The following is a 17,282-nucleotide window of genomic DNA, read 5'->3' on the forward strand; positions in this document are numbered from 1 at the left end:
CAAACTACAACCTATGAAAAAATTGACTTGTAATCAAAGTGTCCACTTTCTTTACACTTTATGAAGTACTGTACTTAATTCAAAAATCAACTAAAAAATTATAATATTAGAAATCATAAATAAATTCAATAAAATTTCTATTTTGTTCATAGAATTTAACTTTAAAAAGTAAAAACAAAAACAAAAAGAATGGTATAAGATTTAAGTGACAGAAACTAAACCAATCAAATTTTGACTCTTATAACAAAAAAAATTCAAGCACGCATCACGTACAAAAAACTCTAGTACGAATAGTGTTAAGATTTAAAGTGAGAAAAATAAAAAAAGACATTAATTATATCATTCAAAATTTCTTCTCAATGGAAAAGCTTAGAAGAGTTGCTTTGTGCTTGTGCAAAAAGAAACCCCTCCCTCTTTGCTACTTATACCGCCTCTCTACACATCTTCACTCTTTTGTATTCTCTCCCCCACAAATGCCACAATCCTGAACTCAAAAAAGTCTGAGAGAATCTAATCGAACTCAATTTCTCAAGTTTCCTCCTCCAAGTTCCCATCTTTTGCGTCGTCAGAACAAATTTTACAATCTCAAATTCAATCCAAACCCTAACTTTCTCTCTCCTAGGGTTTCATTCGCAATCTCCCCTCAATCATGGAACCGGAACCAAGCAACACAGGTGCCGGAAACCCTAGCGAACATCGCAAGGAAGCTGTTACGAAGGTGCCATCAAAGGATCCCAAGAAGAAGGACGAAAAAAAAGAGGAAGATCTCGTAATTTGTTCTCTCTGATTTTCAATTTCAGTCTTAATTTTCGCTTTTTGCAATTTGTGGTGCTTAAATGAATGTGGAAATTGTTATTATTGTTTTTTTTTGGTTAATTTTGATGTTGTGAACAAATTGTTTCCGAATTTGTTGACTGTAGTCGGAAGAGGACTTGGCATTGAAGCAGCAGTTGGAATTGTACGTGGAACGAGTTCAAGATTCCGATCCTGGGCTGCAAAGAGTTGCTCTTGAGAGTATGAGGTAACTTTGCAGTTTTTTTTTTTAATTTCTTTTTTCTGGGATTTTGGTTTTGTTGCAGTGGATAATTGTGATAAAGGGGAGATTTTTTTTAAAAATCCATTAGAATAAATATATATGGGAAATGCATAAGTTTTACTTTATTGGTGGCTGTGCCTCTAAATTTTATTTTGTTTGTAATTGTAGAAATCCATGAAAAGAGTGAACGCTGGTTCCTCTTCGACATAACATAGTTTGGCTTACCTATGCAATGTATATGCTCAATGTTACAACTTGTAGTGAGGCGAATGCATATCTAGTTTGTTGTCATAGTGGTTGAGTTAGGAAAAATGTTTTATTTTTTGATATCCCCACTCATTAATTTATAAATAAGAGTTCCAGTTAAAGAAAAGATTTTGTAATTAAGACTGGCTAGATGATCAAGTCGGCTGACATGGATGTGATATTTTTTTGTGGGAAGAAGTGGTAATAATAGAATGCTGTTTGCATTTTCTCTCTTTGCCCCCTTTGAACCATCAATTTTAGGAAGCCCTTTGAACCATCAATATTAGGAATTAGGGAAATAATTGAAGTGAAAAAGATTTGTATATTAAACATGTCGTAAATTGAGTTGATTGAATTGTGTACGGCTTTCTCAGTCCAAAATCGAAGTCCAAAATATCTTGGACTTGGAAATTTGTCCAAATGCAGTACTAATTGTATTGAAAGAGTAGTCTGAGTCTAGTAAAATCCTAACAATTTTCTAATTGAAATCCAATCTTTTCCTGCTTTAGGAGCCTAATTAAACCCTTTTTGGTGGAAATATTCAATGATTAAACAGATGAGTGTTGACACAACTTTCATAAACTAATAATGGAACTGCAAAAGCGGGTAAATATGATTACTTACTTAAAAACGCAAAATTATTACTTTGAAATATTGTTCAAATTGTATTTTTATGTTAATTTGAAAAAATCAGTTTGGACTTTAGACTCCAAGAGAATGAATCAAATCTAGTGCCAAATATTTTTGAGTAAAAAATTTGAGTCTAAATCTTGTCCAATTTTTTTGTCCCATTTAGTCTTAAAAGTGGGACTTTACCTAGTCCATTTACACCCTGAATATTAGTGCTGTAGGAAGAAATCATAACTATTCACTACTTCCCAATGAATCTTTATCATGGCAATGATGGTACATATTAGGTGATAAATAGTAGTTTGGTTATAGATAGCTTGAAAATGTTTTTAATTTTTTAATTGAAGGAGAGAGAGAGAGTGTGGCCCCTAACATTCTATCTAAGGAGATTAAGGTGTTAATTTATTAAAAAGAGAGGTTAGTACAATATGTTCATGATGGGCCAAAGTCAGAAAGAGAGGCATTACTGGATTAGTGGGGCCTTTCGAAAAGAGAAGTGTAAAGAATATGTATTGATAAGAATGGAAAGCGTAAAGACTATTATGGGATGGAGGGAAAACAACAGCTACAGGCAACCTTCTTTGAATACAATAGTTAGGGTTTAGTGATAATATGTACTTGATGAAGGTCTTTTGGGGTAGGGTGTTGTTAGTGTGACCAAGGGCTATTCTTAGGATATTCATCCCATTCAATGTGAATTCAATATTCGAACTTAAGGAAGGGAATTGCACAGGAATGCTAGACTCAATGAATTGTGTATCGGCCAAAAAAAATGGATTTTTTTTTGTGTGTACATTGTGTTTACCTCAGAACAACATCAATATATATGAGACTAAACCTGTGCAGTCATGTTCTGATGCTCCTGTCTTTAACCCATTTAAGGGGATATTCAATTTACAAAATTGTGTGCATCTCTTGCAACTTTTTTGGAACATCTCTTTGGTAACATTGTGTTACCTGACAACATAGCTTGTGGGTCGTGTTTCAATCTTAACAATTGATGTTCAAAAGCAACAGATTGAGGCTGGCTGTGAATGATTGCATGCTGTAGGAAATGATGATTCAGAAAGTCACTTCTATTGCTTGCGCGTGTGCATAGCCTTTAGTTTTAGTAGTGGTTTTTTCAAGTGTTTTTATGGTGTGACTGAAGTATGGTCATGCTTTTTCCGAGATTATGGCTTCTGAGTTCGCAAGTTCTGTATTTTCGGAAAGAATTATGTGGTCAATGTAAAACAGGTATAGCCTGTTCATTCAGTTATCTGAATTGTGTCTTTCAAATTTCTGTAGGCAGGAGATCCGGTCAGCGACAAGCTCTATGACCTCTGTTCCAAAGCCCTTGAAATTTCTCCGCCCACATTATGGAACACTTAAGGCATATTATGAAACAATGGGTGACTCCGAACTGAAGGTAGGCTCCCTTTGTGTCTTCTCAGTTTTTCTTATCAAGGTATATCAGTATTTAGTTATAGTGACTGACTTTGCTTATATTTTGACGAAAACAGGAATTTCTAGCGGATATACTTTCTGTTTTGGCATTGACCATGTCAGCAGAGGGTGAACGGGTGAGTTATCTCTTACAGTGGTGGCGGAATTATTTTTGCTTTCTTTTTTCTTTTCAGTTTTTTGCCTTTTTATTTAGGGTGGGGGGGACAAGGATCAGATTTTTTCCTACCAAATTGTCTCAGGTCCCTTCTTAAGTTTTTTTTTTTTTTTTTTTTTTTTTTTAAAATTGCACATTAATAACAATTCTAAAGAGCTGTTTTACTAAATGCATATTGTGGTTAGTCTAACAAGATACCAAATGATAATTTTTTGTATATACTAGTGAGAATATGTGGTCCAAGTTAATGAACTTTGACTTTGGAAAAAAGAAATGGATCTAGGGTACAAGGGGATTGGTTTTTGGTCCTATTGGAATTTAATATGTAAAAAGATACAAATTCATCAGCATTCTCCTTTTTATATTAATTGCAATATATAGGAATGACACTCTATTTAAGGTCATATGAAAGTGTAGAGAGGTAGAGATAGATAAGATGTGGGACCCATGTGACAAGGAGAGAGATAGAATCCACTACCTATTAAGGTAATGTTGCAATTAATATGAAACTTCAATGTCAAGAAAATGATGTAATTAATATGAAATATAACTAATTTTTATTATGATTGAAGATCGCATGTTTGTGCTACTCAATTTAGGTTGTTGGAGAAAGTAGAGTACTAATGAGATAAATGATGCAAATTAAAGATATTATTCGAGAGATGCCTGAAGTTGCATGTCATTTTGACTTGTTTTTGGTTGATGTTGCATGCCATTGTTTTGTATTTTATCATGTATCGATTTGTAATTGTATGTACATTTTTGTTGATATTTGTAAGATTGCATTCTCTTTCTTTGTTTGCTCTCTATATTGTATTAGTTTATTATTCTTTTATGGGGGATAGTGCCTAATCGGGGAAAGCTTGCAATAAATGAGTGGTATTTTCTAATTCAATTGACATTTTTTCAGTAGTAGATTTGAGAGTTCATTCAAATTAATGTTATTTCTTAATGAAATTCACAAACCTTTCAGTGACTTGGTGGTTGAAGCTTAAACTTTCAATTCACAAAGTCAAAGGTAGATTTTGAACATAGGCTCAAGAATTCAAACGTAGCAACTAGCAAATATAAAGGGACGATTCCTAAAGTTAAATGCAGCAAATAATTAGGGACAGAGGGAGTAGTACACTAGTAGATGTCTCCATTGACTAACTGTTCATCTTTTGATGCTATGAGAGTGGTTTATAAAATTTTGTTAATAATGCAATGCACATTGGGATTGAAATTGTTTTGATGAGGTTTTGCTCTCACATTCTGCAGGAAAGCTTGAAGTACAGATTACTGGGATCTGAAGGTGATATTGGTTCTTGGGGTCATGAATATGTGAGGTAAAACTGGAATTTATTGGATTTATATATTTTCATATCTTAGAGACTCATGGTCTGTTAGTACATAATGAGCACTTATGTACTATATATATAGCATGTGTTCCATCAATATCGTGCTTATGTCAGCATATAAATTGACTATTCTGTTGTTGGTGTTTACTCGATTTTAAACTATTTATAGATGTTGAATTTTGATTTGGAATCTTTTCAAGCTAAAGTACAAAGATAAATAAAAGTAGAAGTGCAGGCAGCAGGCTTTACAGAAGTAGTATAGTTCTGTCTTCAATCCTTAAGAGTTCTATTGTTTCAGCATTTTCTCCAACACCGTTACTCTCTGTATAATATCACTGCTTAGCAATGAGATAACCTTGTAGGTGATGCTGTGCTACACGTGTATAATTTTTAGCTAACAATCTGGCTTTTGAAATTAATGGTGTTTGCAGAAATTTAGCAGGAGAAATTGCACAAGAATATACAAAGCGTCAGGTAATTTCTTATATCTATTTATGTTCGCTGGTGTGATCTCATGTAGTGCATTCAAGCTAAAGCTGTTTAATCTTTAATGTATATGGAACCTGCAGAACAGAAGAACAATAGAACATTGACTGGTTGATGAGTATTGCTTTCAAACGTCATACTAATATGTTTCAATTTTCTATTCTAAGCTCTGCAATCTGATTTGTGGCTATGCCATAATGAGAGTGCTATATGCTACATGTGTAGCTTACTTTCCAACTTCAGATTTCTTAGAAATTTAAAGGTCAATGATGGTGTGATGAGAGTCACATAATTCACTCCCCATCACCACGAATTAGGATTGCATTCGCTCGTTCTCATTCGCAGTTCGTTACCGTGCCAAATCGGTATGGTTTGCGAATTGGAACGACCAAATTAGCGCACTTACCTCTTAGACGTCATTTTCTGTCAATGACTGGAAGATCAATTGCAAGGAGAAAAGCAAGATTTGACAAAAATTTCAGATCTAGGGTTCAAATGGTAAAACCCTAGATCCGCAATTGGAGATGTAATTCACTAAATCAAGGTTTTAATTATTGGGGCTCTCATCAAGGAGGGTAAGGCAAGTCAATCGGTGTGGTTGACGAGTTGGGTTGCCGACATCTTTTCCGGCGAGAGCAGGCACTTCCCGTAGTTGCTGCCATGGTTCGAACATGCGATATTTTTTTCCCGTGAGAGCATGCACTTCTGGTAGCGTACACTTTTTCGGCAAGGGGCTTCTGACTTCTCCATGAAATTGGACCATTTTCTCAGTTCAAGGTTGAAGATTTGGCTGAAAATATAGAACTTTGTATGACCATTTAATGTTCTTCATTGTTCTTAATAGTGGGGTAGTTGGGTATGATAGTATGACAGCTGGAAGCCTCATCTCTTTTTATTTTTTCTTTGACAATTATAAAGGGAATTATAAAATACTTCTCAAATTACCAAGTACCAACTAATTTTTAAAGCGTTTTCTGGATTCACTTATCGATCCGAATTGACCTATCGAACCGGATTCACCAAGGGGTAGCGAATTCTGCTCTCGAATTCGTTCCGCATTCCGGATCGATCTGCGAATTATGTGACATTGGTTGTGATATGAACTGCTAGCTTGAGTGGGTAGTGTTGCTGTGTGGAGACAGTGCTCTTAATATGTTGGGGTTGAAGTTAGGAACTTCCAGCTGGTGTTGACATCAATATTTCATGTTTGATCTTGTTTGTGTTGGATGATTATATGTAAGCTGTTGACCTTTTGAGAGCTTGTTGAACTTATTCTCTGTTTGTGTTAATAATTTCAGAATGAGGAAGACTCAATTGAGGATCTGATGGATCTGGTACAACAAATTGTTGCTTTTCACATGAAGGTATATTTGCTTGGATGCTTGATTAAGCAACCTGATTTTGTTGTGGCTTTTTTTTAACTTGTGCTCTTTTGCTAATGAGAAATTCCATCTTGTAGCACAATGCAGAGCCCGAAGCGGTGGATCTTCTCATGGAGGTACTGGCTAGTCTTGTCTGGTTTGGCATCTGAACTTGAAGAACTCTATTTGACTGTCGCTCTGCTATCTCTAGGTAGAAGATCTCGACTTGTTGGCAGAGCACGTGGATGAGAAAAATTACAAGAGGACGTGTCTGTATTTGACTGCTGCAGCTAAGTAAGTTACTTTTCACCATCCTCTTTGATTATATCATTACTGTTATCGTCTTCGTCTGAGTCTGATCAAGGTTCGAATCATAATGTCTATGAAAGGTCAATGTTATTTGTTGATTAGAAGAAGAATGCTCTAAATTGTGGTGTTTAAATTTAAAGTTAGAGGCTTAGAGCACTGCAACAATATGTTTTGGAATTTAGTCATTAATATGGTCGCTATAACCTGCTTGTGCAGCATATGCATATGTTCTGGACTTCTGTTATGTATCTTACTTATGATAATTTTTTCATGCCTTCCATACACTGTTAATACTTGACTTTTAACATTGGCAGATACCTTGCTAGTCCGGATGATATGCTAGTACTGGATATCGCATACTCTATATATATGAAATGTGAAGAGTATGCTTCTGCACTTCAGGTTGCGTTGTTTCTGGACAACTTGCAGGTTTGCCTTTTTTCTTCTATGCCCTCCTATTTCGTCCTTTCCATTCAGGCATCCTGTCCTTCACTTTCTTGTATAGGAAGGAAGAATGTTATTTGGTGAATGACAAATGCAGTTATTATACAATTAACCGTAGAAGTAAAGCGAACACTGCTACGAATGTCAACTTATATCGACTCTTGTACCATGTTGCAGTTGACCTGGTTTAACATTGGTGACTAAACATCTTCCCACTGAGGTCTTCTTATGTTTTATGTCGATGTAAGTGTAGAAACCGGACTGATCAGACCTTCATTTCTTTAATTACGACAAACTTTCACATTGTGAGACACAATTACTTCCAGGAAGGAGAAGAAATACTCCCAACAATAGGAGAAAAAATTATTGAAAGCAATAAAATAAAATAATAACAATGGAAGAGCTGTGAAAATAAATAGGTGTTTGTCTGTTTGAATAACAATTATAAAGGGAAGGGGAAGGGAAGGTGAAAAGAGGAAATGGGAGGGGAAGATATTTTTCTTCACTTAAAAAGGGTAGCAAGATGACCTTAAAAAGAAGGTTAGGAAAATGGATTCCTCCTATTCTTTTCTGTAGATACGTAAAATTATTTCCCAAATTTAGCACCCAAATTTTTATTTGTACAATTGTCCTCAGGGTGCGAAAATGGGGAGACTTTATTTTATTTTATGTGTATACGCTTTCCCTCCCATCTTCCAAGCTAACATTCAAACAAGGAAGTCTAGTTTGGTGAAAGTTTTTGTCAACTGTTAGAGCAATTTATCTTGATCACTAGCTCTCATTCCTGAATGTGGAAGATTGTCTGTGATCTTTAGATTGAGGGCTAATGGTTTTGTCTACCTTTTTTTTTCCTGATATTAGTGACAGATAAATTTTAATTTTATATTGGTGATTTGTAATTTTATCAGGGCATGATTATTTGTCCTTGGCCTTCTTTTGTACAAGGTTGATACCCCATTTGCGTAATATTATCTTATACTTTGTTACATGCTGAAAAATGAAATACATCAACTCTATATCAATGTGGAACTTGGTCCTTGATATTAATGGTTTGACAAATTTATATGGGCCCCTCATGGTTAGATAGTGGGTGTCATTTAGTTTTAGTGTAAGGCTGTAAGCTGATTAAAGGCCTACTCTCAGTTCAGCTGATTGGCTAACTATCAAATTTATATAGAGCCTTTTTTATGTCTGGATTTTTTTTTCTTCAGCACTTCTTTTTTTTTGGGCATGCTTCTGTACTGATTGGTAAGGTAGGGAAATTGGTTGAATGGTGGAACATCTGTTTGTATTGTCCTTCAAACTGTTTGTTGACTTTGATGCTCTTTCTGTCTTGCAGTATGTTAATCAGATATTCACATCTTGTGACGACCTCCTTCGGAAGAAACAATTTTGTTACATCCTTGCACGTCATGTAAGTATTAAAATCATTACCTGAAGAACCCTGATTGCTTGTGTTTGCTGGAACCATACCACTCACAAGGGTGTAGCCCAGACAGATTGCCTCTTGTTTAGGCAGTCTCTTGTATCTAGTGCCCTAAATTCTATTTGTTCCCTTAACTGATTACTATTTGGATATTTGAGTTGTTACCCAGCGGAATTCACATACAGATATCTTTGTCCATAAGATGCTTTGATAGATTATATATAATCACGTTTTTTATATTGTGCATTTTGTAACCCGAGAAGGTTAAATCTTTAAAACACAGTATCTGCTCTATTTATTCTTCATTTGTGTATTCTATGAAGTGAGATGTTGCTGGCATTTAGGATCTTCTGAGCCTCTTTTAGCATTGTTTCTTTTCATTATTTTACTTATCAATGTTTCATGATGTAGGGTGTCACATTTGAGCTCGATGACAACATGGTTATGGATGATGATGAAAGGGAGCTGTTGCAAGACATTATCAACAATTCCAAGTTAACTGAAGGTTATTTGACCCTTGCTCGTGATATAGAGGTCATGGAAGCCAAAGCACCTGAGGATATCTACAAGGTAATCTATTAGTTGTCTTTTTCATTATAAATGAGACATATGAATTTGTTCATGACAATATTGTGCCTAATTTTATTTTAGGGTAAATAGGGATTGAAATTCTATTGGGACAGAACTCGAAAAGGTTGTTATGCGTCACTTATTGTAGACATGCATTTATAAATAATAGATGATCATAGAATGTCATGTGGATGTGGATCTTCTACTTATGGTGGTGATTTTTTTTTGCCAAGTAAGAAGTTGGCATATAATGATGCCTTAATTCTTGTAGGTTAGTTCTGCTGTTTGATGTATTCTTATAGTGACATCAATTATTTTTTTGGCCTTGTGGGTAACTTCTCCTTTACTTTGCTATCTCATCATATTTGTTCATGTCTCAGACAGTCTCTATATGTGTATTTTGTCGCTTTACTATATTCCAGAATGTGCATTTGTTTAATAGTAGTAGATGCTGATGGTGTTCAATTTATCTGGTTATTAGGCTCATTTACTTGATGGCCGGGCAAGTGCTAGTGCAACTGTTGACTCTGCAAGGCAAAATCTGGCGGCTACATTTGTGAATGCATTTGTAAATGCTGGTTTTGGACAGGTGCTATATTGAATTTATTGGTCTTGAAATCATGATGAGATATGATAGAGCTTCAATCATGTTGTGGTGGTTGCTACAGGATAAACTGATGACTGGCTCTGCTGATGCCTCAAGTGGGAGTTCTTCAGGGAATTGGCTTTTCAAAAACAAAGAACATGGTAAAACTAGTGCTGCTGCGAGTTTGGTGCGTCTGCTGCATTTTTAGTGCTCTTTTCTTTATGTTTCTCTTTGCTCTATGTCTTTCTTAGTTCTGAATACTTCTATTATGGCAGGGTATGATCTTGCTGTGGGATGTTGATTCTGGACTTGCACAACTAGACAAGTACTTCCACAGTACTGACAATCATGTCATTGCGGGTGCATTACTTGGTGTTGGAATTGTGAACTGTGGTGTAAAAAATGATTGTGATCCAGTAAGTCCAAGCAGAAATTCATTATCGGCTGAGCATTTTTTGAATAATGCACTTAATTATGATTTACCTTTTCTGCAGGCATTAGCACTTTTGGGAGACTATATTGATAAAGAAGATCCGGCTATTCGTATTGGTGCCATTATGGGTCTGGGCATTGCTTATGCAAACACACAGAATGAACAGGTATGTTCTATGCGCGTGCATATCCTGTCTTTAATGATAGAGATGGAATGTACATTGTATTTTAATTGTTTCTTATTGTGTTCAAGCCGAATTTTGATTTCTTTCTAATCAGATTGGCCATGTTTAAGGAAATCATGTAGTATATAAGATTGGCTGTTCTTCATGATTGTAGAGGGGTATTTAGTTTTAACTCCTGTCCACGCTAAGTTTGATCATTGCCACAAGCTTGTTTTTGGAAAGTGTTCTTCATCTGCGCCGACTTGTCTAATTCATGATACATACGGTTAATGTGACCTCCTTGATTTTTGTTTATGTTTCTTAGGTAGGTCTTTGTTTTCATATAATTTTTGTATTGGTTGGGAAAGGGGGGGGGGGGGGGCTGTGGACCCCTGATCAGTAGGTTAATGGTATACTGTGGACTATTTATCAGACTAGGGCTTTCATAATTACTCGATCTAATGTTGAAACATTTATCAATGATTAAGTCGTTGATTTAGGTGACAGCCGTAGTGTCAAAAATTAGAGTTAGTATTTATAGGAAATGACAGAGAGATGAAGTAGGGGAAAATAAACCCAATAATTAAACAATTGGGTGATCAACTAGTTTAGAGCAAAAACAGGGTTTAGTATAGTTTTATAATACTTACTGGATTTTCTCTCCATGAGCTGGCTTACTTTTATGTGTGTAACAACCCCCCCCCCCCCCCCCCCAAACAACAAAAGAACTTAAAATATAATCTCTGAATGCTGGACTCCATAATAAATATTTATAACATGAAAACTGAGTACTTGCTTTTAGAATTCTATGTAAAAGTTAGTTATATGCATTTTTTGTTCAAGTGTGCTTTTGTTTGATTATGTGCCTTCATTACGGGACTTGCCCCTTGACTCTGGAGAATCTTTGACCTTCATTTATTCATTTTTTAACACAATAGCTCAAGACCATTTTCCCATTTTTGAAGTTTCTCTGGCTATCATATGGCAACTTTTTATTTTTTGATTGATTTTTACTCGATTGAGATGAGAGGTACATGACATATGTTCTGAAGACGAAGTTCAGTGTAGAAGCCAAATGACTTGTTTCTAGACTTGTTGTGCACTTACATTTTAAAAGTGCGTGCCTAGGCATGAGTGACATCTAAATCGCATCCCAAAGATGAGGCACACTGACCTCCCTAAGAGAGCAAGAGGCGGACGCAAAAGCTCCTCTGGTGAGGCTGGCTGCTTTATCATGCCTCATCATTACTAATTTTGAGCAAAAGCCCTTCATTAAAAATTTCATAAAATTGAATCCTAGTATGGGTTTAAGCCTAATCATGATCTGGTGTCATGGATGGCAAAATACTGGATATGACAAACAATGCTCGCAAGCCATCTGCCATAAATCATGGCACCATAGTTCTAGACTTCCAGTGGCCATTGTGCACGAGCAATTTTTCTCACTCTCTCTCTCTCCTATTTGGCTCATCATTTCTTCTTCTGCTTCTTTTTCTTCATCTCTTCATACTTTTCTCTTTCTCTTCCATTTGGAGGGCCTTGGATCCCAACTATCTTTGTGTTTTTCCTTTTGTTTTATGTTAACTGGTGAGTTATGATAGGGAAGTCAAAGGTCATCATTTCTCCCTCAACCCTATGGTTGAGCCTTGTAAACCTTCTTCCTTTTTTTTGGGAGGTGGTTGTGCTTTATATATCAGTTCTACTGAAATATGGGGCTCATTGATTGAAAACTTAATGCCACAAGCAAAAAAAAAAAAAGATTAGGTTTTGATGTTAAAATGCAATTCACCTGCAGCATGTGTGCACACATTCCTTGCAACTCGTTCCAGGGATGCTTTGCACCTCACTGCACTTCAAATCTTTTAAAACTAAGGTTTTGGATAAACCCAATGGGAGGTGAAAATGCAAAAATGTTAGGAACATGATCACAGACTAAAGTATTATATAATTTGTTCAGATAGGTATCTAGTTCTGTTGTGTGCTATCAAGAATAATATAGGTGTCGAGAAAAGGTATATATACACTTAGAAGCTCATTGCTGGGGGAGAACTTGTTGGTTATTTAGGGTGCACTCTCTTCACTTGAACTTGTGTTTTAAACTCAATTGGGCCTTATCAACCTTGATTAGACATTTGTTCATCCTTGAAACTTATCAAGTCTTTAAGTGAAAAAATCATGCCAAAATTCCCCTAAGCTGGTTTGTTTTCCCTCTTTTGTTCATTTTCTCAAGGTTAGTTTACGTGATGGGAAGGTGAGCTTCAGGAGTAAAGATGTTTTGAAATTCTTTATAATAATGCCTCATATCTAAAGAAAAACAAAAAAGTGATCCCCCCTGCCTTTGTTTTGTAAGGTTTATGCAGTGATACCTGCTTGGTGATAGTGAAGTATTATTTGGAAAACTATAGCAGATATTGTTTTGTTAGTATTCATTATTGGATCATAGTGCTTTCCATATATTATCTGGAATATTATCTCATGTACGAAGCAAATTGCGATTTTAAATGCGCTGGTCATTTGCAGATTCGCCACAAGCTGACTCCTATTCTTGGGGATACGAAGGCTTCTCTTGATGTGATTGCCTTCACTGCCATTTCACTTGGTTTGGTATTTGTTGGTTCCTGTAATGAAGAGGTTGCACAGGCAATTATATTTGCATTGATGGATCGAAGTGAGTCTGATTTAGGGGAGCCACTTGCCAGGCTTTTACCCCTGGGCCTTGGTCTTTTGTATTTGGGGAAGCAGGTTAGTAGATATGGTAAATGTTTGAACTATTAATTGATTTCCTCACTTTTCTGAATTACTAATGCTCATAAGATCAGTCACTCTTATGGCACAACTTTTATCACACACTCAGGTGTATAGTGAGCATGGTACACTTAAGGCTATTTTTACTCTTTGCTTTGTTTGAAAATAAGTATAATGAGAGAAGTCCAAATGAGGATATGAGCAAAAAATATGGTACAACTGGTTGTATAGTTAATGCACTCTTATGGCCAATTTATAGTTATTTTGTCTGCAGTTCTATTTGAAATGTCCCATGAGAGTCGATGTCAATGCATCTCAATTGTTTATTGATTTTCTTCGCCATCTATTGAAACCTCAATGGTTGATAATAGGTCGTATTAGAAGTTAATTTAGAAAATACGTATTCTGCAGTTGATGTTCATTATCAACTTATCATGGCCTTTATTGTGGCATCTATTTTAAATTACGCCCAAGTTATTACTTCACACCAATTTATGATATATATTGTATAACCTTTAATGACAGTGAAAGTTGACCTATATATATATTCATACTGTTTGACAGGAAAGCGTGGAAGCAACAGCAGAAGTATCCAAGACTTTCAATGAAAAGATCAGGAAACATTGTGATATGACTCTTCTTTCTTGTGCTTATGCTGGAACTGGAAATGTTCTCAAGGTTCTATAGTGCACTTGGCTTCAATGAACTGTTGCCGATGTGGCAAGAAGTGGTTTTCTCAGTTGGGTTGTTTTGCCTTTGCAGGTCCAGAGCCTGTTAGGTCATTGTGCACAACATCTTGATAAGGGTGAAACCCACCAGGGACCAGCTGTGCTAGGGATTGCCATGGTAGCCATGGCAGAAGAATTAGGTGTTGAGATGGCAATTCGTTCATTAGAGCATCTGCTGCAATATGGAGAGCAGAATATCCGCCGTGCTGTTCCTCTTGCACTTGGTCTGTTGTGCATATCAAACCCAAAAGTAAGTTCTGTTGAACTTGTGTTTCTAGTGTCTCGAGATGTTAGAACTATAATATGCTTGCGTTTGAACTCATTAGTTTGTCAAATGAGTTTGTGTGGCTGTGTATCTACTTAAGGTAGAATGGATCTACTGTAATCTTTTGAAGCATGGATATGGAGGAAATACGGGCTAACTCTCGTGCATTGAAGCTAGACACGTTGACATTGGAGTTGAGGGAAAATTTAATTTAAAAAGGGAGTAGCCTTACTGCCTTAGAATTGTCATTGCCGATGGGTTATGTTGAATTCTTATGTTGCAGGATGGATTTTAAGCATTTATGATTTCACCTTTTGCAAGCATATGTATTTTAGATGTGAGGATATTACTCGTGTTGCTGATCATTCTTTTCATAACCTATGCTGCAGGTCAATGTTATGGACACATTGAGTAGACTCAGCCATGATTCCGACTTGGAAGTAGCAATGGTAATGGAAAATTTGGGTTACTGTTTCATCTGCAAGGGAATATGTGGTTATCTTTCTCATTTTGTCTTGACTATTCTAATTTTCTCTATGCAGGCTGCGATTATCTCATTGGGTTTTATAGGTGCTGGTACCAATAATGCTCGAATTGCTGGTATGCTGAGAAATTTGTCAAGCTATTATTACAAGGACGCAAGTGCTCTATTTTGTGTATGGCTTCTACCCTGTGCTGGAAATATTTAGCTGCTCATGTAGTTGGCATGATAGCATCCTTGGTAATTTGTGCAGGTTCGAATCGCTCAAGGTCTTGTACATATGGGAAAGGGTCTATTAACCCTTAATCCATATCATTCTGACCGGTTTTTGCTATCTCCGTAAGTAACTCTGCTATTTAGACATGAAAATTAGGTCTAGAATCAGATAATTGGGTTGCCGAGTCGGGCAAACTTTGTCTGTGCTCTAATAGTTGGTTGTAATCCTTGTAGGATGGCGCTTGCTGGTCTTGTAACAGTGCTTCATGCATGCCTCGATTTGAAATCCATCATCTTGGGGAAGTATCATTATATGCTCTACTTTCTTGTCCTTGCAATGCAGGTTGGTGAAACATTATCTGATTTTTTTTACTTTTGTCCTACTTGAGGATGCTTTTTGTCTTTCCTTTTCTGCTGATCCGGTCACATCCTCCTCTTTCTCTAGAGGCCAGCGCTGATCTACCTGTGCCTTTTATTTTATGATCTCTGCAGCCAAGAATGTTGTTGACTGTGGATGAAAACCTGAAGCCTCTTTCAGTGCCTGTTCGGGTTGGTCAAGCAGTTGATGTCGTTGGCCAGGCGGGTCGTCCTAAGACTATAACTGGCTTCCAAACTCATTCAACCCCAGTTCTTCTGTCTGCTGGTGATAGGGCAGAACTCGCTACAGAAAAGTAGGATATATTCTCCTTCAGTTGTCTATTCGTATCTTTTTTAACACAAAGTGTGATTGAACTAAAACTTTTGTCGGTTTTTACTAGGTATCTTCCTTTGTCATCCATTCTCGAAGGCTTTGTCATCTTAAAGGAGAACCCTGAATACAAAGAGGAGCATTAATTTGTCAAGCTAAGAAAGTGACAATTATCAATTTGATCATCAATTAACCTTGGCCTCAGATGATTGATATTAGTCCAAGTCTTAGAAGGCTGGAAGATTTCCCTTGGAAGAAAACGAGTTTCATGCTGCCTCCAGTGATCTCGGTTATGCTGATGGATGTTTTTGTGCCAAACTACCCAGCCAGAAATTCTGTAGATGGGACTGTTAGGCGTTAGCCATGGTTGCTTGAGATGGATTGTTGTAAAATTACATGCATTTTGACGTTTTTAGCAGAAATTATAGGTAGCTAGTCCTTTTTTTGCTTCTAATTTTCATTTTAAATGAAATTAATCGTGCTGCTTATTTTCTTCAACATCTACTCGCTCTGCGAATTTTCTCTTCAGATTTGTCATGACACAATCCAGTTACTTCTACGGTTTTACCCCGACTTATGCTGCAACATGACCCGAATATGTTCTAGTCCATACACATGTTTTGGCTTTAGGCTAGAGATAACCAACAATGTGGGTTGATTTAGCCTCTTGGGCCGAGCCAACTTAAAGTCCGGTTTAGTCTAGCTCGAACTGTGAAATTAGAGGAGGGGGAGGGGGGGGGGGGTGGGCTAATTTTTTTAAGCCCAACTCATGAAAGCCCGTTACTAAAACTGCCCAACTCGGTCTGCGTAATCGATCCAACCCAGTTCAAGTAATTATTTAACTAAATTGTGTATATTTTCATCAAATTTCATATATTATAATTCAATTAAATTCAAAAATAATGAAATTATTCATTAACATTATTAATTTTATATATTTTAATTAATTTTAAAGGTTTCATGTAACAATAACAAATGATTCCAATGATTATATAATTTTGAAGAAAAAATATTCCCATGTAGGTCCCCCAGCCCATTAGGTCCACAAACAGCCAGATTACCCCCCGAACGATGAAGATTGGTAACAAATCGGGGTAGGTCAAGATTTTTAGTGTGTGGACTGGCTTGCCCAACTCGTGAATATTACAGTGTGACCCACTCGAGCCCGTGGACCAGCCCACCCATCCCGCACAAGTGGTCATCTCTACAATTTACGCTAACTCCAAAAGAAATGAAGTACACATTACCCAAATCCACGTTAATCAAGCATACACAAGTTTCAAGGAATCATATAAAAGACGCAAACCTATCCCGAGTTACTTCTGCTGCCTGGGCTTGTTTTAGGTTTCCATAATGCATTTGTGCCCGATAGGCACATGTATGACAACATTCTTATGAGTCATGAGCTGGTCCACCGTATTAACAAGCAACGACAAGGCTCTTGACGCTTGGAAGCTCTGAAACTTGACATAAATAAGGTTTATGATCGCGTAAATTGACTCTTCCTTCTCAAATTATTGACTGCTTAT

The 17,282-nt window shown here is 36.5% G+C and overlaps 1 protein-coding gene across 1 annotated transcript; it reads left to right on the top strand.

Moving 5' to 3' along the window:
• Nucleotides 1-381: 381 nt before the first annotated feature.
• Nucleotides 382-16,251, top strand: LOC104903455 (26S proteasome non-ATPase regulatory subunit 2 homolog A). Its single transcript, XM_010691490.4, has 25 exons — nt 382-769; nt 921-1,021; nt 3,200-3,320; nt 3,415-3,474; nt 4,773-4,840; nt 5,284-5,326; nt 6,637-6,702; nt 6,798-6,836; nt 6,911-6,993; nt 7,323-7,437; nt 8,792-8,866; nt 9,290-9,448; nt 9,930-10,037; nt 10,117-10,221; nt 10,310-10,450; nt 10,529-10,633; nt 13,151-13,372; nt 13,940-14,053; nt 14,138-14,353; nt 14,758-14,817; nt 14,911-15,024; nt 15,103-15,188; nt 15,300-15,408; nt 15,558-15,736; nt 15,824-16,251. The coding sequence occupies exons 1-25, from the start codon at nt 650-652 to the stop codon at nt 15,897-15,899; spliced, it is 2,685 nt and encodes an 894-aa protein (XP_010689792.1). The 5' UTR covers nt 382-649; the 3' UTR covers nt 15,900-16,251.
• Nucleotides 16,252-17,282: the final 1,031 nt, after the last annotated feature.

This window comes from Beta vulgaris, chromosome 9 (assembly GCF_026745355.1).
Source record: "Beta vulgaris subsp. vulgaris cultivar EL10 chromosome 9, EL10.2, whole genome shotgun sequence".
NCBI classification, from domain to species: Eukaryota; Viridiplantae; Streptophyta; class Magnoliopsida; order Caryophyllales; family Amaranthaceae; genus Beta; species Beta vulgaris.